Source organism: Cherax quadricarinatus, chromosome 26, assembly GCF_038502225.1.
Source record: "Cherax quadricarinatus isolate ZL_2023a chromosome 26, ASM3850222v1, whole genome shotgun sequence".
Lineage (NCBI taxonomy): Eukaryota > Metazoa > Arthropoda > Malacostraca > Decapoda > Parastacidae > Cherax > Cherax quadricarinatus.
Window position 1 is genome coordinate 26,635,479 of NC_091317.1, and position 24,122 is coordinate 26,659,600.

The 24,122-nt window shown below is 44.0% G+C and overlaps 1 protein-coding gene across 2 annotated transcripts in view; it reads right to left on the bottom strand.

The window, feature by feature from the left end:
* The window catches only part of LOC128691554 (synaptotagmin-7), a 330,949-nt gene that overhangs the window by 57,108 nt on the left and 249,719 nt on the right, over nt 1–24,122 (bottom strand). For both annotated transcript variants that reach the window (XM_070088885.1, XM_070088884.1), the window contains one exon: nt 12,159–12,299. In XM_070088885.1, the coding sequence (XP_069944986.1) occupies nt 12,159–12,299 (141 nt within the window). The remainder of the gene's footprint in view (nt 1–12,158; nt 12,300–24,122) is intronic.

Sequence of the window (24,122 nt, forward strand, 5' to 3'; positions counted from 1 at the left end):
TCACAGCCCATCACCCACCCATCACTCATTGCCCATCACTCATTATTTAATAGCCTCCATTTTTTCCCTGCTTTTTATTTTTCACTTTTTCTTCACATAGTATTTACTTTTCTTCTTCCAAGCCTCGTTTCACTCTCCCTCACCCCCGTTCTTTACCTTCTTTACTCATCTTTTCCTCTCCCTATAGCCTCCTTCACTTTCTTTTGTCCCCTCACCCCTCACTTCATCTCTTTTCTCACCTCTTCTGCCTTTACTCTCACTCCCGTTTACTATACTCTTGTTCCTCTTCTTCGTGTACGTTAGTTTATGTTAATATTAAGGTAAACTACGGAGCTTCTGCAGCTGATGAACCTTTAATGGAATACTTGACGATATTCATTTCGTTCTTGTGAAGTTTCCCTCAGACTGACAGATGTCAACACCAGAGGCACCGTGTGTGTACTCACCTGTTTGTGGTTGCAAGGGTCGATTCATAGCTCCTGGCCCCGCCTCTTCACTGATCGCTACTGGGTCCTCTCTCTCCCTGCTCCATGAGCTTTATCATGCCTCGTCTTAAAACTATGTATGGTTCCTGCCTCCACTACGTCACTTGCCAGACTATTCCACTTCCTGACAACTCTATGACTAAAGAAATACTTCCTAACATTTCTTTGGCTCATCTGAGTCCTCAACTTCCAACTGTGACCCCTTGTTTCTGTGTCCCATCTCTGGAATCTCCTGTCTCTGTCCACCTTGTTAATTCCTCTCAGTATTTTATATGTCGTTATCATGTCCCAGCTGAGGGTTCTATCCAGTACTAGAAGGGTGCACCTAATAAAGTTACCACTGAGTGTATATTCATAAATTAAGTTCCCTCTCGCATAATAGCAACTTCAGCTCTACTGGAGCAAAATCTTTTAGGAATAATTACAATAATGGTCAATTAAAACGACCAGCAGATGAATAAGACACATGTGCAATACTTGCTATCTTTGTTGTGGAGGAACTTTTGTCAGCCAGTGACTTTATCAGTCCATGACAGAGAAAATATGGAGGAAGACGTAAAGAGGTACATGTAATATGAGGGTTCTCAGTCCCTTAACCTTGATAACAAGTGTTCAGTCTCTTAGCCTTGACAAGAGGTGTTCAGTCCCTCAGCCTTGACAAGAGGTACTTCGTCTCTCAGCCTTGACAAGAGGTGCTCAGTCCCTCAGCCTTGACAAGAGGGGCTCAGTCCCTCAGCCTTGACAAGAGGTGCTCAGTCCCTCAGCCTTGACAAGAGGTGCTCAGTCCCTCAGCCTTGACAAGAGGTGCTCAGTCCCTCAGCCTTGACAAGAGGTGTTCAGTCCCTCAGCCTTGACAAGAGGTGCTCAGTCCCTCAGCCTTGACAAGAGGTGCTCAGTCCCTCAGCCTTGACAAGAGGTGCTCAGTCCCTCAGCCTTGACAAGAGGTGCGCAGTCCCTCAGCCTTGACAAGAGGTGCTCAGTCCCTCAGCCTTGACAAGAGGTGCGCAGTCCCTCAGCCTTGACAAGAGGTGCTCAGTCCCTCAGCCTTGACAAGAGGTGCTCAGTCCCTCAGCCTTGACAAGAGGTGCTCAGTCCCTCAGCCTTGACAAGAGGTGTTCAGTCCCTCAGCCTTGACAAGAGGTGTTCAGTCCCTCAGCCTTGACAAGAGGTGTTCAGTCCCTCAGCCTTGACAAGAGGTGTTCAGTCCCTCAGCCTTGACAAGAGGTGTTCAGTCCCTCAGCCTTGACAAGAGGTGTTCAGTCCCTCAGCCTTGACAAGAGGTGTTCAGTCCCTCAGCCTTGACAAGAAGTGTTCAGTCCCTCAGCCTTGACAAGAGGTGCTCAGTCCCTCAGCCTTGACAAGAGGTGCTCAATCCCTCAGCCTTGACAAGAGGTGTTCAGTCCCTCAGCCTTGACAAGAGGTGCTCAGTCCCTCAGCCTTGACAAGAGGTGCTCAGTCCCTCAGCCTTGACAAGAGTGTTCAGTCCCTCAGCCTTGACAAGAGGTGTTCAGTCCCTCAGCCTTGACAAGAGGTGCTCAGTCCCTCAGCCTTGACAAGAGGTGTTCAGTCCCTCAGCCTTGACAAGAGGTGCTCAGTCCCTCAGCCTTGACAAGAGGTGTTCAGTCCCTCAGCCTTGACAAGAGGTGTTCATTCCCTCAGCCTTGACAAGAGGTGTTCAGTCCCTCAGCCTTGACAAGAGGTGCTCAGTCCCTCAGCCTTGACAAGAGGTGTTCAGTCCCTCAGCCTTGACAAGAGGTGTTCAGTCCCTCAGCCTTGACAAGAGGTGTTCAGTCCCTCAGCCTTGACAAGAGGTGTTCAGTCCCTCAGCCTTGACAAGAGGTGTTCAGTCCCTCAGCCTTGACAAGAGGTGTTCAGTCCCTCAGCCTTGACAAGAAGTGCTCAGTCCCTCAGCCTTGACAAGAGGTGCTCAGTCCCTCAGCCTTGACAAGAGGTGCTCAGTCCCTCAGCCTTGACAAGAGGTGTTCAGTCCCTCAGCCTTGACAAGAGGTGCTCAGTCCCTCAGCCTTGACAAGAGGTGTTCAGTCCCTCAGCCTTGACAAGAGGTGTTCAGTCCCTCAGCCTTGACAAGAGGTGTTCAGTCCCTCAGCCTTGACAAGAGGTGTTCAGTCCCTCAGCCTTGACAAGAGGTGTTCAGTCCCTCAGCCTTGACAAGAGGTGTTCAGTCCCTCAGCCTTGACAAGAAGTGTTCAGTCCCTCAGCCTTGACAAGAGGTGCTCAGTCCCTCAGCCTTGACAAGAGGTGCTCAATCCCTCAGCCTTGACAAGAGGGGTTCAGTCCCTCAGCCTTGACAAGAGGTGCTCAGTCCCTCAGCCTTGACAAGAGGTGCTCAGTCCCTCAGCCTTGACAAGAGTGTTCAGTCCCTCAGCCTTGACAAGAGGTGTTCAGTCCCTCAGCCTTGACAAGAGGTGCTCAGTCCCTCAGCCTTGACAAGAGGTGTTCAGTCCCTCAGCCTTGACAAGAGGTGTTCAGTCCCTCAGCCTTGACAAGAGGTGTTCAGTCCCTCAGCCTTGACAAGAGGTGTTCAGTCCCTCAGCCTTGACAAGAGGTGCTCAGTCCCTCAGCCTTGACAAGAGGTGTTCAGTCCCTCAGCCTTGACAAGAGGTGGTCAGTCCCTCAGCCTTGACAAGAGGTGTTCAGTCCCTCAGCCTTGACAAGAGGTGTTCAGTCCCTCAGCCTTGACAAGAGGTGTTCAGTCCCTCAGCCTTGACAAGAGGTGTTCAGTCCCTCAGCCTTGACAAGAAGTGTTCAGTCCCTCAGCCTTGACAAGAGGTGCTCAGTCCCTCAGCCTTGACAAGAGGTGCTCAGTCCCTCAGCCTTGACAAGAGGTGTTCAGTCCCTCAGCCTTGACAAGAGGTGCTCAGTCCCTCAGCCTTGACAAGAGGTGTTCAGTCCCTCAGCCTTGACAAGAGGTGTTCAGTCCCTCAGCCTTGACAAGAGGTGTTCAGTCCCTCAGCCTTGACAAGAGGTGTTCAGTCCCTCAGCCTTGACAAGAGGTGCTCAGTCCCTCAGCCTTGACAAGAGGTGTTCAGTCCCTCAGCCTTGACAAGAGGTGCTCAGTCCCTCAGCCTTGACAAGAGGTGTTCAGTCCCTCAGCCTTGACAAGAGGTGTTCAGTCCCTCAGCCTTGACAAGAGGTGTTCAGTCCCTCAGCCTTGACAAGAGGTGCTCCGTCTCTCATCTTATATAAATCTAAAACATGTGGTTGGGGACAAGTCTACTCAAAATAGTTTTCAAAGTGCTGCACATATGTGTTATTTAGGAAACCTTTTAAGCTGCCTTACCTAGTTAACTAATAGCTGCATACTTGACGATATTATTATCAACCAGATCAGCTCACAGGATGTGTATAATCTCATCAACCAGCTAAGATCACAGGATGTATATAATCTCATCAACCAGCTCAGCTCACAAGATGTGTATATTCTCATCAACCAGCTAAGCTCACAGGATGTATATAATCTCATCAACCAGTTCAGCTCACAAGATGTGTATATTCTCATCAACCAGCTAAGCTCACAGGATGTATATAATCTCATCAACCAGTTCAGCTCACAAGATGTGTATATTCTCATCAACCATCTATGCTCACAGGATGTGTATATCGTGCACAATAAACTCTTGAACAATTTCAGTTCAGACTAACACATTTCATAACTTCATGTAGACAACTTATGAGTGATGGAATAAAACAGGTTAATTTATATAACTTTTTTCCTACAATGAATTAGGGTAGCAGCACACTGCGGCTGTTGCCACAATGAATATAGTAACAGCACATTGCGAATGTTCCCACCCAACTATCATAGACAAGAAAGCCGCACACTATGGCTCTTCCTACTATCAAACTCTTAAAAAAGAATAGTGCACAAACAGCACAATGTGGCTGTACTTGAGTTTGTTATAAACCAAAATACTGAATAAGATTAAGGGTAAAAGAATCCGATACATAGAGGGAGTTATCACATTTAATCTTTGCTGATGACGCCGTTCTTTTGTGAAATTCTAAAGAGGAGTTGCAAGAACTGGTGCAGGAATTTGGAAGGACATGTAAAAGAAGGAAATGAAAAGTGACCGTAGAAAACAGGAAAGTGATGAGAATACTAAAAACAAATATTAGAAATGTCTATGAGATCTGAGGGAGGGAGTGTGGTGCAAGTGAATGTTTTCAGATATTTGAGAACGAATATATCGGCAAATGAGTCTATACAAGAGGAGATAAACGACAGAATTGACGAGGGGAGTAAAAAGTAGAGGGAGAGTGGAAAGAGAGAAGGTAATCTATCGAAGGAAAAACTGGAATGCATTAGAGTACATTCCCCTACCAGAGTACATTCTCTTATCAGAGTACGCATTTATATGGATGTGAAGCATGGGCTTCAAGTGTTGCAGCAAGAAGGAGGCCGGAGGTAGTACAAATATTTTTTAAAGCAATTTATTGTGAGAATATTATACACAAAATTTAGAGCGCAGAAAGATGTGGTCGGGAGGAGTTTCCGATGTGGTTTGGACATATAGAGAGGATGGAGCAGAATAGGATGATCAAAAGGGCACATAAATCTGGGGTAGAAGGAAGGAGGGCCTAGAGGTCATCCCAGGAAGGATTGAAGGGGGGGGGGATAAAAGGGGTTCTATGTGCTAGAGGCGTGAGCATCTAAGAAAATTGTATGAGTAATTTAAATTGGAGTAAGTGAAGGTTAGTGATTTTTGTGGTTCGGCATGCTTTTGGAGTGTAAGGAAAGCAATATTTATGAAGGTGATTCAGGGAAACTACTGAACTGGACTTGAATCCTGGAGGTACGGGGTACAGTGCCTGTACCCTGAAGGATGGGGGGATGGTTATCGTAGTTCGGAAGGTTAGATGATTTATGAATGAATGAGGGTGAATGTGTTTTGATTTGCTGTACCTCAGTGTGTTAAAACAAACAAACACACACACACAGAGCTATGACTCGACCCCTGTAACCGCAAATAGGTGAGTACAAATAGGAGAGTATACACACACACACACACACAACTATGACTCGACCCCTGTAACCACAAATAGGTGAGTAGAAAAAGGAGAGAACACACACACACACACACACACAAACACACACACACACACACACACACACACACACACAGCAATTGGCTCCTGGAGTTCAATCCCACCAAGTGCAAAGTCATGAAGATTGGGGAAGGGCAAAGAAGACCGCAGACGGAGTACAGTCTAGGGGGCCAGAGACTACAAACCTCACTCAAGGAAAAAGATCTTCGGGTGAGTATAACACCAGGCACATCTCCTGAAGCGCACATCAATCAAATAACTGCTGCAGCATATGGGCGCCTAGCAAACCTCAGAACAGCATTCCGACTTCTTAATAAGGAATCGTTCAGGACCCTGTACACCGTGTACGTTAGGCCCATATTGGAGTATGCGGCACCAGTTTGGAACCCACACCTAGCCAAGCACGTAAAGAAACTAGAGAAAGTGCAAAGGTTTGCAACAAGACTAGTCCCAGAGCTAAGAGGTATGTCTTACGAGGAGAGGTTAAGGGAAATCAACCTGACGACACTGGAGGACAGGAGAGATAGGGGGGACATGAAAACGACATACAAAATACTGAGAGGAATTGACAAGGTGGACAAAGACAGGATGTTCCAGAGACTGGACACAGCAACACGGGGACACAGTTGGAAGCTGAAGACACAGATGAATCAAAGGGATGTTAGGAAGTATTTCTTCAGCCACAGAGTAGTCAGGAAGTGGAATAGTTTGGGAAGCGATGTAGTGGAGGCAGGATCCATACATAGCTTTAAACAGAGGTACGATGAAGCTCATGGTTCAGGGAGAGTGACCTAGTAGCGACCAGTGAAGAGGCGGGGCCAGGAGCTTGGACTCGACCCCTGCAACCTAAACTAGGTGAGTACACACACACACACACACACACACACACTCATATACAACAGGCCTAGTGTCGAATCGACATGTGCCTAGGACAAAATGGTAACTAACTAACACACACACACACACATACACACACACACATACACACACACACAGCTATGATTCGACCCCTTTAACCACAAATAAGTGAGTACAAATAGGAGAGTATACACACACACATACACAAACACACACACACAACTATGACTCAACCCCTGTAACCACAAACAGGTGAGTAGAAATAGGAGAGTACACAGACACACACACACACACACACACACACACACAGGATGTTCCAGAGACTGGACACAGCAACAAGGGGACACAGTTGGAAACTGAAGACACAGATGAATCACAGGGATGTTAGGAAGTATTTCTTCAGCCACAGAGTAGTCAGGAAGTGGAATAGTTTGGGAAGCGATGTAGTGGAGGCAGGATCCATACATAGCTTTAAGCAGAGGTACGATAAAGCTCATGGTTCAGGGAGTGTGACCTAGTAGCGACCAGTGAAGAGGCGGGGCCAGGAGCTTGGACTCGACCCCTGCAACCTCAACTAGGTGAGTACAACTAAGTGAGCACACACACACACACACACACACACACACACACACACACACACACACACACACACACACACACACACACACACACACACACACACACACACACACACTCACACACACGCACACACACATACACACACAGATGATCAAAAATGCTTCCTGAGAGTGTAGGGAGAAAGGGAACCCCAGAAGTGCATTAGAGAAAGCTCACCTCTACATTGTGCAGGGCGCGTGTGATGGAAGGGGAAAGGTACTGGTGGAGGTATTCACCCTCCCTCTCCTCCTTCCTTCCTTCCTTCCGCCCTTAACACCAGCTTCAACCTCTCTCCCTCATCACCATCCCCAATCTTTTCTCTCTGATCTTCCCTTCCTCAGATTCAGATTCAAATCTTTACTTCCAGAAAAACCCTACAAGCTTTGAAGCTCCCGTAGCTGATGAACCCTTACTGAAGTACTTGACGATATCCTCAATGGCTTACTGAAATCTCCCAGCTCAAGCTAACAGATTTCAACACTTTGTATTAATCCCATCCTGCGTGATGGGATATTACAGTGAAACATAGCTAGCTTTCGTTCCCACCGTATAATCATATAGAATAGAGTAGTAGCACACTGCAGATGTATCAATTTTTGTTGAAAAAATCTCCCAACACCATATTCATTCCTCCCTCCCACCACAGCAGGCTAACCTCTATGTGTCTCATCACCAGGCCTATCCTCCCTCCGTCCCTCCTTCAGCATTACACCAACTCCCTCCCTCAATAAACACCGGAACCAACCCCTCACTCTCCCATTTCATCTTCTGAGAGTTATCGCTCACCCTGAGGGCTCCCCGAGGAATACGTCCCACAGCCTAATATAGATCAGATGGAGTCTGGCGAAAGGTCAACCATGATCTCTAAATAAAATCGTTCGTACACCAAGAGGAGTAGCTATTTAGTTTTGGATACATAACATACGATACAATGGTCTTGGTTTTGGATACATAACTTACGATACAATGGTCTTGGAAGTACACGTATGCCATGGACGCGTCAAAAGTATATTATTCAGGTTTAACCTAGGATAACCCAATAAAATCAAACACTGTGACTTACGTCCACTGTGGTCCCTAATATTAGAAGGTAAGGCGACGCGTTTATCTTTTTCTTTCTCCCTTCTTTCGGCTGGAGCTATGATATGGCTACTGCATCTGGGAAAAGTGTCAGCAAAAACCCATCAGGGAAGCAGGCATAATCGAACTAGCCGATTGCGCCATCGTAAAGCGCCGTCTCTCCCAGTGTCGTGGGTAGAAGCTGGAGGAAGAGAAGAGTGTTTCATGGACGAAGCTGGAGGAAGAGAAGGGTGTTTCATGGACGAACCCAAAAGAAGCTCCTCATCCCTCCTCCAGGTGAGTGCTTAGTACCACTAGACTCGCCGAGCCTTGGAACGGCACCCAACAACACCTGACTTTTTATGATGATGTAGGTAGGTAGTCAGTGACTACCTACCTACATCACATATGGAATAGGTTACACATATTCCATATGTGTAACCTAGCCTGAGTAAATGCAACACTGAGATCAAATTTTGTGTAATGAACATAACTGTGTATTATATTCAACATTTTTTTAGATGTACCAAGAAAGCACAGTTAGTGTCACTGATACAACCATGTCACAGAAATGCTTGTTGTAAAATCATCCAATTGTGAGCTCTGCGGTTCAGCGTATGGACCACTGTTACAGCGTATGGACCACGATTACAGCGTATGGACCACTGTTCGTATATCAGTCCATTCTTCTGTTTATTCACTGACAATCACTGACAATCTGCCCGCCTGGCCAGATCACCCACCAGGTGACTCTCATAGCTGGCCAGCCCTCCCACCTTACTATCTCCACGACCCGCGTAGCTTTATCCCTACTGAGCTAACCCGCCCTACTGGGTAGCATCCTCACCTGACCATTTGACAGGGCTACTCACCCGTCTTACGAAATCGTAATGACACGATTGCAAACAAACCATACCACCTGCTTAACCAATCAGCTCACCTACCTGCGCAGTTGACCAGCTCACCCACATATCGACACGCCCACTATTATTATTATTATAATAATCAAGAGGGAAGCGCTAAACCCGGAGGATTATACAGCGCCTGGGGGGGGGATGTGGAAGGCATTCAGGCTTAATTCGGAGAACTGGAGCACAGATCCAATTCCCTAAATCAAGAGCCCCTCACCAACATCAAGGAACCTTCCTTGAGGGGACACGCCCACTAGCCTTCCTAACTGCCCAGCCGGCCAGCCCACCCACTCAGCCTGTCGACTAGAGCGGCAGTTCTCCACAAGCTGTCTCCTTCAGGCCACAGGGAGGTTGACAAGATATTATTAATACTGACGAAGTGTTTTCACGCACTGCGTAGTCCATTTCACGTTAAAGAAATGTTCAGTAGGACGTCCTGTGTAAATACTCATCCTCAATACTAATGTTGTTCCTTTATAAAAGTCGTTTTGGTGAAGTTCTCCGGGAGCGTGTGGAGAGGAAATGCAGTGATGAGCAAGGCTCTCAAGTTTAGCAGTAGTTTTTAGAAATGTCGAATAACAATGAGGGGGGAAAAGAGGCGACAGAAACTTTACGTTAAAGAAATGCTGATGGTAATTATTCTGTGAACTAAGCACTGAATGAGCTGTGAAAGTCTAGGTCAACTGAATTAAACAAAGTAATTTTAATGTCTGGGGAAGAAAATCAAGTCGTAAATCCATTTTTTTTTTAAAAGATGTTAAGTTTTCAAGAAAGACAATATTCTCTAAAATGATCCTCGGCACATAACAGCGGCTAAGATAAATACCCCAGGGAACACCAACAACTTTAAGACGAGGACGAGCTGAAGAAGAGCGCGTGCGTACATACAGAGGCTCTTCTTTCTACTGGGTCATCTTCGTGAGCAGAGCGGAGGGATAGCAGCAGTCGTTCAATAAATTCTGCCTGAGCGAAATAAAAAGATTCGATTTTGTTCTCTCATTCCTTTCACGATGAATACTAAGTGAGGAATGTCTTAGTTCCTCGGGTTGCGTAGACCATATTGCATGTAAGTCTTCCCTCCACCCTCACACACACACACACACACACACACACACACACACACACACACACACACACACACACACACACGCAGACCCACACGCACACGCTCACACACACACTCATTTTTAAGAAGAGGCATGATAAAACTCATGGAGCAGGGAGAGAGTGAACCTGGTAGCGACCAGTGAAGAGGCGGGGCCAGGAGCTATGAATCGACCCCTGCAACCACAATTAGGTGAGTACATGCACAATGATCAGCCAATACTCCGGGAAAAGTTGTCGAGTCTAATATTTCCGCTCAGTTGTTTGCTACGTATCACAAGGGCAAAAATAAACATTTCTCTAGTTCAATCCCTCACTGTCATGAACATTCTGTTTTCATATTCTTTTGAGTTATAGATTTTGCAATTCATTAGAGACAAGATGAACACATCAACACTTCGTGCAAAGGAAAACCTACATAACATTTCGGTAAATGTTAGTGTGGTAACACTCTGTCTGACTTTTTTGGGTTATCCCAGGTTCTCTACACATATGCTGCTATGTATGATAATTCTATGTAACTGTATTTGTGTATACCTGAATAAACTTACTAACAGTGAAATGTTCTGCTAGATAAAAAGGGATTTAGTTGTGCTTATTTACCTTCATTTCACTATTGAAGGTGTTTAAACTTTTAACCCGGGGGAGGGTTAGCCACCCAGAGTATCCCGGGGGAGGGTTAGCCACCCAGAGTATCCCGGGGGAGGGTTAGCTACCCAGAGTATCCCGGTGGAGGATTTGCCACCCAGAGTATCCTGGGGAAGGGTTTGCCACCCAGGGGTAACCCGGGGGAGGGTTAGCCACCCAGGGTAACCAGGGGAAGGGTTAGCAACCCAGGGTAACCCTGGGGAGGGTTACCCACCCAGGGTAACCCGGGGAGGGTTAGCCACCCAGGGTAACCCGGGGGAAGGTTAGCCACCCAGGGTTACCCGGGGGAGCGTCAGCCACCTAAGATAACCTAAGGAAGTCAGTGCGTCACGGGATTTGTCTGTCTTATTTCCATTGGGGTCCTTTAATCTACTTCCCCAGGATGCGACCCACAATAGTCGGCTAACACACAGGTACCTGCTTACCGCTGGGTGAACAGGGGGCAGCAGATGTAAGGAAATATGCCTAACGTTTCCACCCGTGCTGGGGATCGAGCCCGGATTTCCCCTCAGTGTTAGAGCAGAGGGCGTTGCTGACCAAGCCACTGGTACCCAAACTTCTCTACCTTTCCTCTTTATTATTATTATTATTATTATTATTATTATTATTATTATTATTATTATTATTATTATTATTATTATTATATACTTAGTAAACATAGCTACCCAACACATTCCATTTCTTAATTTCTCTCACTATGATTAAGCTTTTTGTAATGACACTATGAAACTTGTGTATTCAACTTGTATCTGTGTCCCGTCTTTCTGATCTCGTCCATGGAACAGTGTCACTTCTGTCTGTTTTGTTTATACCACTGAGTATCTTGGATGTTAGCACTATATATATACCATGATTCTCCTCGCCTTCAGTGATCTAAGGTTTAGATTCACTGATCATTCCCTCGAGTTTGTATGTTTGCCCACATAACCGTAACAAACAATGTGTAATGAAATGAGTTTATTTTTATATATACTTCCTGTGTGTTTACGTGAGTGTTTATGTTGCATAATAGTGCAGGTGCACACAATAATTATAGCAACTATTCCCCTCAAGGGAGGTTCCTTGACGCTGGTGAGGGGCTCTTGATTTAGGGAACTAGATGTGTGCTCCAGTTCCCTGAATTAAGCCTGAATACCTTCCATCCCCTCCCCCCCGAAAGGCGCTGTATAACCCTACGGGTTTAGCGCTTCCCCATGATTGTAATAATATAATACTATAGTAACTCTTATAGAGACACTATTATAGAGACTATCACTTGAGGAGCCACCCTGGGAAACACTATCAGCGGTACAGTAGTTGAATATGCGCCGTCATAGAAGAGAAGGCAACATAGGTAATGCCAGTGAAGGCATCACTAGAGGCACTACTAGCTTACCACTGGACTCGGCCAGCTGATGGCACCACCCACCTGCATAATCCTAAGGATGAGGGTCATCTCGTTGAAGTTGTATTCCATGGAGAACTGGATCTGGCCCACATTTTCCGTAGGCTCCGAAGTGTCGATGTACATATCCACCAGGCTGAGTGACCGGTTCTGGAAGAACGCCATCTGTGGGGACGAGACTAAGTTACCATCTATTTCCTCACCACCAGCTTGCACAATGGACCACACTCTGCCAGCTGGGAATATTGAAGTAAGCAAAATAATATAGTGAGTGAAGGGAGAATAAACTGAAATAAAGGTATGGTGCTATTGGGTCCAGCTGTCGGTGAGGAAGACAGTCCTAGTTACCCACAGCAGAGAGAGAAACATAGAACCAAGAAACGTTTGGCTTCCTCCTGCGCTCTAATCTTGTATTGAATTATATTGTATTGTATTTATATGAAGCACAAAACCCATGCGAGTCATTCAGCTCAGGGTGTAGTGGGGGCTCGATCCTCCGTCTGATAACAGCGAGACAGAAACTCTGCTCTCGAGTACTAGAGGAACCCAAGCGTCAACTCATTTCATGTTTCCTGTGAGTGATTTGTCTATCTCATCCAAGACAGCTCTGAAAGTAATCTAACCCAATATCAAATATTCCTATTTTTTCCACCTTGATAAAATTCCGTTCTAGAATTTTAAATGGAAATGTCCAGTGGGCAGACCAAGGACTCTGGGGACGACGTACCATGAAGAGCTCGTCAAGGCAACAGAGACGTTATCGGGATGCGAGAGAAAAAATCGCCTAGAACAAGAGTTTAATTGGAGTTTGGAGTAGCGCACATGGCGGCGACAGCCCAACTAAAGCAATTATCTTTCCCAACCGAGTTAATCTCATCCCGCTACACGAAGAGCTTGTCTTCCATTAAGTTATAACCGGTGTTACGTAGCTACAGTACTTTGTTGACTACATGACGGGGTCTACCAAGTCGTGCCTTCCTGTACCTACCTCCCACCCTGTATAAAATAATATATGTACATACCGGGTTCTGCCTGTCCATCCAAGGAAATAAAGACACTGGTAGTGGAGAATTTATTTCCACTAGTCGGCTCTTTCCAATGTTTTCCTTCCTGCCCAGCCGTATCTACCTTGACGTAGATGCTATATTTTTCTGATTCTAGCTACACGAGTGTATCTGTCTTATTTTGCTGGGTGGTTTCTCAATGACCCCACACTGGTTTAGTGACTTCCTTGCATATACAATAATCTGCTCACTGGTTCAATATACCTGATTTTAACTACCTATCTATTTTTCTTCAATATGTTTGCCAAACTGTGTTTGTCTGGCCACCGGTGTTTGTACCTACTTGACTAGACTAGCTACCCATTTGATCCACCCATTTGATCCGGACTGTAAACATTTTGCATCATATCGCTTTAGTCCCCCTCCCATAAGAATCTAAATAACCAACTCCTTCACGTTCTTTTACTCCATGTTCATATCTAACTGATCTTTCCTCCCGTCCTCATCGTTTTCAAACCTGTCTACCCATCTTCCTTTAATTAATTCCATACTCTTTTTTTTTGCACTAGTCACCTCTGTTTTTTATAAGCCCCTATTTTTAACTCCCATTCCACAGTCTATACTTTCCAGTAATAACTCTTCCACTTGCATATTCATCTAACCTTGTAAATTAACGTGCTATTTGGTCTACCGCCATCGCGCTATATATATATACTTGCTCTTACAGCTTATTCTCCGTTAATTATAATGTAAATATTCAATCAGGTGGTGCAATGATATAATGTGGCTGGCAAGCATTGGTGCTGGCAAACATGAGGAAACGCAGACTTAATATTAGTGCTGGACACTCTAGTGAGATCTGTATCATGAGTGACCGTGTGTCATTGCGGTGTTTACATGACGCCTGAGACTGAAGAAAAGACCCGAAGCAGAACTAGCTTTAATCTGTATACTTTTCGCTGCCCGTGAAGCTCTGTCAAGTAGTTATTTGATAAAGCTTTACAAAGAGCGAAGCGTTATTCCAATTAAAGAGAGTCCTGAAACGTGTCTTCACTATGTTGGGAAGTATGCCATTTGGATCCAGTCTTGAGACTGTAAAAGTACTCATTTTCGGGCAGTGGGTGCGAGTGTCACATGGCACTGTAAACATTAGTGATATGTAACTGGTAATGAAGACAAGAGTGCTACTGCTAGACCATTACAGCCTCAGAGGCGTATGTGCATCAACTGAGTCTAATGGGAAAGCTATACGGGAATCAGTATTTAGCAAGTGCAGTTTTATTCTTCAGGAGAAAAGGGATGATTTCTGTTAAGGCGGGTCCAGTCATATGAAGACCCACACGCTGGAGCTTGTGTTCATATGACCGAGTCCTTGTGTTAGCTTACCTGTCCAATCCGTAGAAATTATATTTCATATCAGATGTGAACGAGTGCATACAAACTGAGCCTGAAAGGTTTGCCTCACTGAATACAGCACTGGTAAGGGTTTGCTCCTCACGCCACTTCACGCCACTTTACGCCTCTTCACGTCTCTTCACGTGTTTTCATGCCCTTTCACTACTCGTGGACTTGGCTAGACTAGAGCCACAGACGGTAATATCAAGACTGATATTTAACTTCTGCGTTAGCTACTACATTTACTAATGAGTTATAAACATTGAATTAGAGTATTAGCTCTGGATCTTTCTAATGATATATAAACTCTCTGTTTACCTTAATAATATATCTATTAGCTAAATAGACATTGTGACGCAGGTTCGTCAAACATACTGGCATAAAACTTAGCACACTTTCATTTGAAAACGACTAATATTTCACAACAAAAATATCAAAAAAGGTATTGTACGTTTCTAAAACTTGCTATATCTACAATAGTTGTATCAGAAATTTTTACAGGGTTATGTACAAAATATGAAAGAGAAAAGCAATCAGGTTAAAACAGACACCTACTGATTAGCAAGTTACAATACTGGAACAAAGATAACAACGATCAGGTCAAAAATCCAAGAACAACACGTAATGCTTAACAAGGATTCCAGTGAGTTAAGACAGGCACAGCGGATATATGCAAACATGGACTAGCCATACACATAGGAGCCAAAGTTGCTGGGTGCCATAAGTGGCAGAACATTATATATATATATATATATATATATATATATATATATATATATATATATATATATATATATATATATATATATATATATATATATATATATATATATATATATATATATATATATATATATATATATATATATATATATATATATATTATATATATATATATATATATATATATATATATATATATATATATATATATATATATATATATATATATATATATATATATATATATATATATATATATATATATATATATATATATATATATATATATATATATATAAAATTTATATACAGGGTTAGTATAAAAAGGGGTTATATGCAATGGAACCATATATCATGGTACTCATACATGGAGGACCCATGAATAACTTCCACTAAATAAATATGTAAGAACCATACATGAAGGATTCATGAATAATTTGTACTATTCATGTGGGAACCATATATAATATACATTATGCATAAAGGAAACACGAATGAATTCCAATATACATACAAGATTCATACATGGAGGAAACCATGCACGCAGAAACCATATGTGGAGCCATGTATGGAAAGATTTATACGCAATAAATCCACACAGTGAGAATCTGTACACTTAAGATCGATACATGTAAGAGTAATACATAGAGGAACTCATACATAAAATATCCCTAAATGGCGGAATAATACATGGATAATTTACACATGTATGATTCACATGCAGAGTGCATAAATGGAGATGCCAAACATGGACACTAATAAGTGAAACTTCCAAGTATGAAGCATGTGGAAGCCACACATATCCAGGCTGCATCTCCACTTATAAGATCAACATACATAGGTCCTCCAAACATGGAGGTATCTAATACATATAGATTGTCCATATATGTAGATTTCATACATGTAAAGTCCACATATGAAGGATCTAAACATGCAAACTTCACTCATATAGATACCACATATGTAGGAACATACATGGAAGGACTGCTAACATGTAGGAACATACATGGAAGGACTCCTCACATGTAGGAACATACAAGGAAGGACTCCTAACATGTAGGAACATACATGGAAGGACTCCTCATATGTAGGAACATACATGGAAGGCCTCCTAACATGTAGGAACATACAAGGAAGGACTCCTCACATGTAGGAACATACATGGAAGAACTTTACGCATGTAGGAATGTACATGAAAGGAATTCACACATGAAAGAACATACATGGGTCTCCATGAATGGAGGAACACACATGGATGGTTTTCAAACATGTAGGAACAAACATGGAGGGTCTCCACACACAACACACACACACACACACACACACACACACACACACACACACACACACACAAAACACGCACACCACACACCAACACACAAACACACCGACACACGCACACACTGACACACACACACACACACCACACACACACACACACACACATGCCGTAGCACCAGAAAACAACACCAACATGGACAAAAAAATTATATAAATATAACGTGAATCAGGCTTACCATGCAGTTAACAGAAGGTTAATGTTGCAGGTTAATGGTTAAGGTTAATAGTTCAGGTTAATGGTGCAGGTTAATGGTGTAGGATGGTGGTGCAGGTTAATTGTTTAGGTCAATGATTCACATTAACTCCGTAAGTTGACGATGCAGGTTAATGGAACAATATTTCTGGATAATAGTTAAGATTAATTTTCTAGGTTAATGGTGCAGATTAATACCTCAGAGTAATGGTGCAGGTTAAGACCTCAGGGTAATGGTGCAGGTTAAGAATTCAATGTAATGGAATTGCTTAATGGTTTTAGTTACTGGTTTATTTATAAGGTGCAGATGAAGGATTCAGGTTAGTGGTGCAAGTTAATTCTTTAGGTTAATGGTGCAGAGTATTGGTGCAGATTAATGGTAGAGGTTGATTCTTCAGGCTAATGACGTTGCTTTATACAGGTGCAGGTTAAATTTTTAGGTTAATAGTGAAGAACATTTGTGCAGGTTAATGCTGCAAGTTAATGGTGCAAGTTAATGCTTTAGGTTAATTGGTTCTGGTTAATAGTGAAGGTTGATAGTGTAGGTTAATGATAAAGGTTAACGGTATAGGTGAATAATTTAGGTTAATACTGAGGGATAACTTTTTGGGTTAGTGGTAACGGTTAATAGATGAGGCTAATAGTACCGATTAATAGTTTAAGTTAATGATGCAGTTAAAAAATTGGGTTAATGGTGCAGTTTAATAGTTTAGGTTAATGTTGCAGTTTAATAGTTTAGGTTAATGGTGCAGGTTAATATCTTAGGCTAATGGTACAGATTAATATCGTAGGATAATGGTGCAGATTAACTGTTTTGGTTAATAGTGTAGTGTAAGTTACTTGTTTTACGTAACTGTGCAGGTTAATGCGTCAGTTTAATAGTGTAGGGCACTGCCTGAATTAATGGATCAATTAAATGGTGCAAACTATTGGTTATTATTAATGGGTCAATTTAATAGTGCAGTTTATAGGCTATGGTTTTGATCCCGGATAATTATTAATGTAGGTTAATGGAGGACGTTTACTGTAGTCAGTGAAGAGGAGAATGGTGGAGATGGAAGGTGAATGGGTAATGGAGAGGAGAATAATAGAGAAATTCAGCCGAGACACTTAAAGGTTGAGTAAATTGTGAGTATTAATAACGGAGGCTAATGTGGTAGTTAAAGTCATAAGTTACGAGGTACATAATGGGAGAGTATGGTGCCATTCATGAGGCTCTTATGGAATAGTATGGTGCTGCTCAATGGGCTTGTTAAAGTGGAAGAGTACGTATGGTACAGCTCACTGGGGGTTTTATGGAGGAAAAGTATGATACAGGGAAAGTATGGTGCACCTTACTCTTATAGCGGTGATTAGTACCATAATGGTAGTAATGGTGGTAGTAGTAGTAGTAGTTACAGTAGTGGTACTAGTGCAGGAAGCAGTGGTACTTGTAGCAATAGGAGTAAATAATAATGGTGGCAGACATTGTGGAAGAAATTCTGGTGGCAGTAGTAGTGTCACGAGATGAAATTTGTTACCGATAGGTAGGTTACTGTGAGAGTTGTTGTACTGCTGGTTTTAGAGGAAGAGAGGTGCACGAATGAGATCATATTGATGGCAGCCATGGTAGTTAGTGGCAGTGGTAGTTATACTGGTGGTGGTGGTAGTGGTAACTGTGCTGGTAGTGGTGGTAGTGGTAACTGTGCTGGCAGTGGTGATAATTGTGCTGGTAGTGATGGGTTGTGGTGGTAGTTGTACTGGTGATGGTGGTGCTGGTAGCAGTTGTACTGGTGATGGTGGTGTTGGTAGCAGTTGTACTGGTGATGGTGGTGTTGGTAGCAGTTGTACTGGTGATGGTGGTGTTGGTAGCAGTTGTACTGGTGATGGTGGTGTTGGTAGCAGTTGTACTGGTGATGATGGTGCTGGTAGCAGTTGTGCTGGTGATGGTGGTGCTGGTAGCAGTTGTACTGGTGCTGGTGGTGCTGGTAGCAGTTGTGCTGGTGATGGTGGTGTTGGTAGCAGTTGTACTGGTGCTGGTGGTGCTGGTAGCAGTTGTGCTGTTGATGGTGATGCTGGTAGCAGTTTCACTGGTGATGGTGGTGTTAGAGATCTTGGGATTGTAGCCAGAGTGTAAAGGTAGGCATGGATCAGGGGCTGGGAGACATATCTCTAAACATTAATCAGTGTAGATGTGTCACCATATCTACACGTCAGAGAAAGAGGTTGTTAAAATAACAAGTGATATTTTTAGGTAATTTGGATATAGTCTCCACAGCTGCTTCTTTCTTGGAGACATAGAAATCTCAGGCCCTAAGAAAAACTATTCTAGTCCCAAAATAGAGATTAGAGACAAAGCCAGAGTGTTTGGTGGACATTGTCAATAGTACTAAGTTTAAATGTTACATTGCTGCGGTGCCGACTCGATGTTAATTCAGTCCTGGCTTCTCTTGTGGGAACTGCCATTAGTTTCAATGGGGTAGCCAACCACGACCTCAGCTTTTGTAAGGGACAATAGGAATGCCACATCTTTGAAGCAACACCCTAAGTCCATTCACAAGACTTAGTATTTGCGTCCATTCACAAGACTTAGTATTTACGTCCATTCACAAGACTTAGTGTTTACGTACATTTACAAGACTCGGTATTTTCATCCATTCATAAGACTCAGTAATTAGATTTTAAGGGAACTTTAAAATATATCACTGTTCACTTGTGATATTTGAGACTGTCACTTGTGTAACATTTACGTGGTTTTGTCTATGTCTTAATTTAGAGTTGATATAATTTTGAGTGAGTGGGACCCAAGTCTCGTGTGATGCTTGTGGACTTAGAGTTTGCAGTCCAGGTTAGATTTAGTGATTTTTATGCTAAGGGAGTTAGCTAGATCCAAGTATAAGTTTCTGTTATTAGTGGTTATCTGTGGTGGATAAAATCATATTTTGGAAGATTTACGGACTTTGATCATATAAAACTTACCATAAGGACTTAAGATTCTGTCAGTGAAATTATTTATTCTGGGAGGGAGTCCACAGACAGGAGATACAGTACCAACGAGATAATAAATAAGATACGTATCATGAAGACTTTTCGACAGTCAGTGGCTTAATCAGTTCTATACAGAGGTTATTTGAAGGTGTTCAATCTAGATAGTAAAAGATGAGGTAATTAGTCCCCAACCTAGATGAAGGTATTCACCAGCGTTGCCTTGATGAATCTGAAGCATAGGCAGGAAGATGGTCACATACATGAGTCAGATGAGTTACAGCTACTACTGCGCCTCATTTCATTCCCATATAAGCGTCCATCTTCCTGTCTATGCTTCAGATTCGTTAAAAACTACAGTGATGAACACCTTCGTGGTGTGTAGTGTGTTGTGGTGTGTAAGCTGAAGAACAGATTACCATGTCTTCTACTGTCACCAGTTTCAACGTCAAATAACCTCTGTATTGAACTGATAAAGCGAGACTGGAGAGGCATCCTCAAAATAAAGATAGACAGGTGTTGCGCATATGTCACAGTCGACACAGGGAATTTTGGGGACATGTGTCATTTTTTTGAGCTTAGTCTAGTGCACTGTGCATGACTGTGTGTGTCAAGCTGATGTAAAATTAATTGTTGATTATAAGACTTAGTATATACAAGCTTAAGCTTGTAATATTCGAGGCTGGTTTCAAAGTGTAATAGATACTCCCACTTGAACTATGTAATTCTTATTTACAAATTTTCGAAGTGATTTGTAGGGCGAAGTGTAGGGTGTAGTGTAGGGTGTACTGTAGGGTGTAGTGTAGGGTGTAGTGTAGGGTGTAGTGTAGGGTGTAGTGTAGGGTGTAGTGTAGGGTGTAGTGTAGGGTGTAGTGTAGGGTGTAGTGTAGGGTGTAGTGTAGGGTGTAGTGTAGGGTGTAGTGTAGGGTGTAGTGTAGGGTGTAGTGTAGGGTGTAGTGTAGGGTGTAGTGTAGGGTGTAGTGTAGGGTGTAGTGTAGGGTGTAGTGTAGGGTGTAGTGTAGGGTGTAGTGTAGGGTGTAGTGTAGGGTGCAGTGTAGGGTGTAGTGTAGGGTGTAGTGTAGGGCGTAGTGTAGGGTGTAGTGTAGGGTGTAGTGTAGGGCGTAGTGTAGGGTGTAGTGTAGGATGTAATGAAGGGTGTAGCATAGGGTGTAATGTAGGGTGTAGTGTAGGGTGCAGTGTAGGGTTTAGTGTAGGGTGTAGTGTAAGGCGTAGTGTAGGGTTTAGTGTAGGGTGTAGTGTTGGGTGTAGTGTAAGGCATAGTGTAGGGTGTAGTGTAGGATGTAGTGTAGGGTGTAGTGTAGGGTGTAGTGTAGGGTGCAGTGTAGGGTGTAATGTAGGGTGTAGTGTAGGATGTAGCGTAGGGCGAAGTCTAGGGTGTAGTGTAGGGTTTAGTGTAGGGTGTAGTGTAGGGTGAAGTGTAGAATGTAGTGTAGGGTGTAGTGTAGGGTGTAGTGTAGGGTGTAGTGTAGGGCGTAGTGTAGGGTGTAGTGTAGGGTTTAGTGTAGGGTGTAATGTAGGGTGTAGTGTAGGATGTAGCGTACGGCGAAGTGTACGTTGTAGTGCAGGGTGTAGTGTAGGGTGTAGTGTTGGATATAGTGTAGAGTGTAGTGTAGGGTGCAGTGTAGAATGTAGTGTAGGGTGTAGTGTGTGTAGTGTAGTGTGTGTAGTGTAGGGTGTAGTGTAGGGTGTAGTGTAGGGTGTAGTGTAGGGTGTAGTGTAGGGTGTAGTGTAGGATGTAGTGTAGGGCGAAGTGTAGGGTGTAGTGTAGGGTGTAGTGTAGGGTGTAGTGTAGGATGTAGTGTAGGGTGTAGTGTAGGGTGTAGTGTAGGGAGTAGTGTAGGGTGTAGTGTAGGATGTAGTGTAGGATGTAGTGTAGGGCGAAGTGTAGGGTGTAGTGTAGGGTGTAGTGTAGCATGTCGTGTAGGATGTAGTGTAGGGCGAAGTGTAGGGTGTAGTGTAGGGTTTAGTGTAGGGTGTAGTGTAGGATATAGTGTAGGATGTAGTGTAGGGTGCAGTGTAGAATGTAGTGTAGGGCGTAGTATGTGTAGTGTAGGGTGTAGTGTAGGGTTTAGTGTAGGGTGTAGTGGAGGGTTTAGTGTAGGGTGTAGTGTAAGGCGTAGTGTAGGATGTAGTGTAGGGTGTAGTGTAGGGTGTAGTGTAAGGCGCAGTGTAGGGTGTAGTGAAGGATGTATTGTAGGGTGTAGTGTAGGGTGTAGTGTAGGGTGCAGTGTAGGGTGTAATGTAGGGTGTAGTGTAGGATGTAGCGTAGGGCGAAATCTAGGGTGTAGTGTAGGGTTTAGTGTAGGGTGTAGTGTAGGGTGCAGTGTAGAATGTAGTGTAGGGTGTAGTGTAGGGTGCAGTGTAGGGTGTAGTGTAGGGCGTAGTGTAGGGTGTAGTGTAGGGTTTAGTGTAGGGTGTAATGTAGGGTGTAGTGTAGGATGTAACATAGGGCGAAGTGTAGGGTGTAGTGCAGGGTGTAGTGTAGGGTGTAGTGTAGGATATAGTGTAGAGTGTAGTGTAGGGTGCAGAGTAGAATGTAGTGTAGGGTGTAGAGTGTGTAGTGTAGATTGTGTAGTATAGGGTGTAGTGTAGGGTGTAGTGTAGGGTGTAGTGTAGGATGTAGTGTAGGGCGAAGTGTAGGGTGTAGTGTAGGGTATAGTGTAGGGTGTAGTGTAGGATGTAGTGTAGGGTGTAGTGTAGGGTGTAGTGTAGGGTGTAGTGTAGGGTGTAGTGTAGGGTGTACTGTAGGATGTAGTGTAGGATGTAGTGTAGGGCGAAGTGTAGGGTGTAATGTAGGGTTTAGTGTAGGGTGTAGTGTAGGATATAGTGTAGGGTGTAGTGTAGGGTGCAGTGTAGAATGTAGTGTAGGGCATAGTATGTGTAGTGTAGGGCGTAGTGTAGGGTGTAGTGTAGGGTGTAGTGTAGGGTGTAGTGTAGGGCGAAGTGTAGGGTGTAGTGCAAGGTATAGTGTAGGGTGTAGTGCAGGATATAGTGTAGGGTGTAGTGTAGGGTGCAGTGTAGAATGTAGTGTAGGGTGTAGTGTGTGTAGTGTAGGGTGTAGTGTAGGGTGTAGTGTAGGGTGTAGTGTAGGGCGTAGTGTAGTGTGTAGTGTAGGGTGTAGTTTAGGGTGTAGTGTAGGATGTAGTTTAGGGTGAAGTGTAGAGTGTAGTGTAGGGTGTAGTGTGCGTATTGTAGGGTGTAGTGTAGGGTGTAGTGTAGGGTGTAGTGTAGGATGTAGTGTAGGATGTAGTGTAGGGCGAAGTGTAGGGTGTAATGTAGGGTTTAGTGTAGAGTGTAGTGTAGGATATAGTGTAGGGTGTAGTGTAGGGTGCAGTGTAGAATATAGTGTAGTGTGTAGTGTGTGTAGTGTAGGGTGTAGTGTAGGGTGTAGTTTAGGGTTTAGTGTAGGATGTAGTGTAGGGCGAAGTGTAGGGTGTAGTATAAGGTGTAGTGCAGGGTGTAGTGTAGGGCGAAGTGTAGAGTGTAGTGTAGGGTGTAGTGTGCGTAGCGTAGGGTGTAGTGTAGGGTGTAGTGTAGGGTGTAGTGTAGGATGTAGTGTAGGATGTAGTGTAGGGCGAAGTGTAGGGTGGAGTTTAGGGTGTAGTGTAGGATGTAGTGTAGGGCGAAGTGTAGGGTGTAGTGTACGGTGTAGTGTAGGGTGTAGTGTAGGATGTAGTGTAGGGTGTAGTGTAGGGTGTAGTGTAGGGTGTAGTGTAGGGTGTAGTATTGGGCGAAGTGTAGGGTGTAGTGTAGGGTGTAGTGTAGGGTGTAGTGTAGGGTGTAGTGTAGGGTGTAGTGTAGGGTGTAGTGTAGGGTGTAGTGTAGGGTGTAGTGTAGTGTAGTGAGTGTAGTGTAGTGAGTGCTAGTGTAGCGTAGGTATTGTAGTGTAGGCAGTGTGGATGTGCAGTGTAGGTAGTGTGTGTAGTGATGTGAGTGGTGCAGGTATGTGGTGTAGTGGTGCAGTGTAGTGTAGAGGTAGTAGTTGCGAGGTGCAGTGGTGCAGTGTAGGTGTAGGTGAGTGTAGTGCTAGTGAGTGAGTGCAGTGTTGTGAGTGTAGTGAGTGAGTGTAGGAGTGCAGTGAGTGCAGTGTAGTGCAGGAGTGTAGGTGCAGTGAGCAGTGAGGTGTAGGTGGAGTGTGAGTGTAGTGAGTGTGAGTGTGAGTGCTGTGCTAGTGTGGTAGTGGTAGCGCAGTGCAGTGAGTGAGTGCAGGTATGGAGTGCTAGTGAGTGGTATGTGTAGTGCAGTGTAGTGCATGTAGTGCTAGTGTGCAGTGTGTGAGTGCAGTGAGTGAGTGTAGTGCAGTGTAGTGTTGTGTAGGTAGTGAGTGCAGTGTAGTGAGGTAGGCTG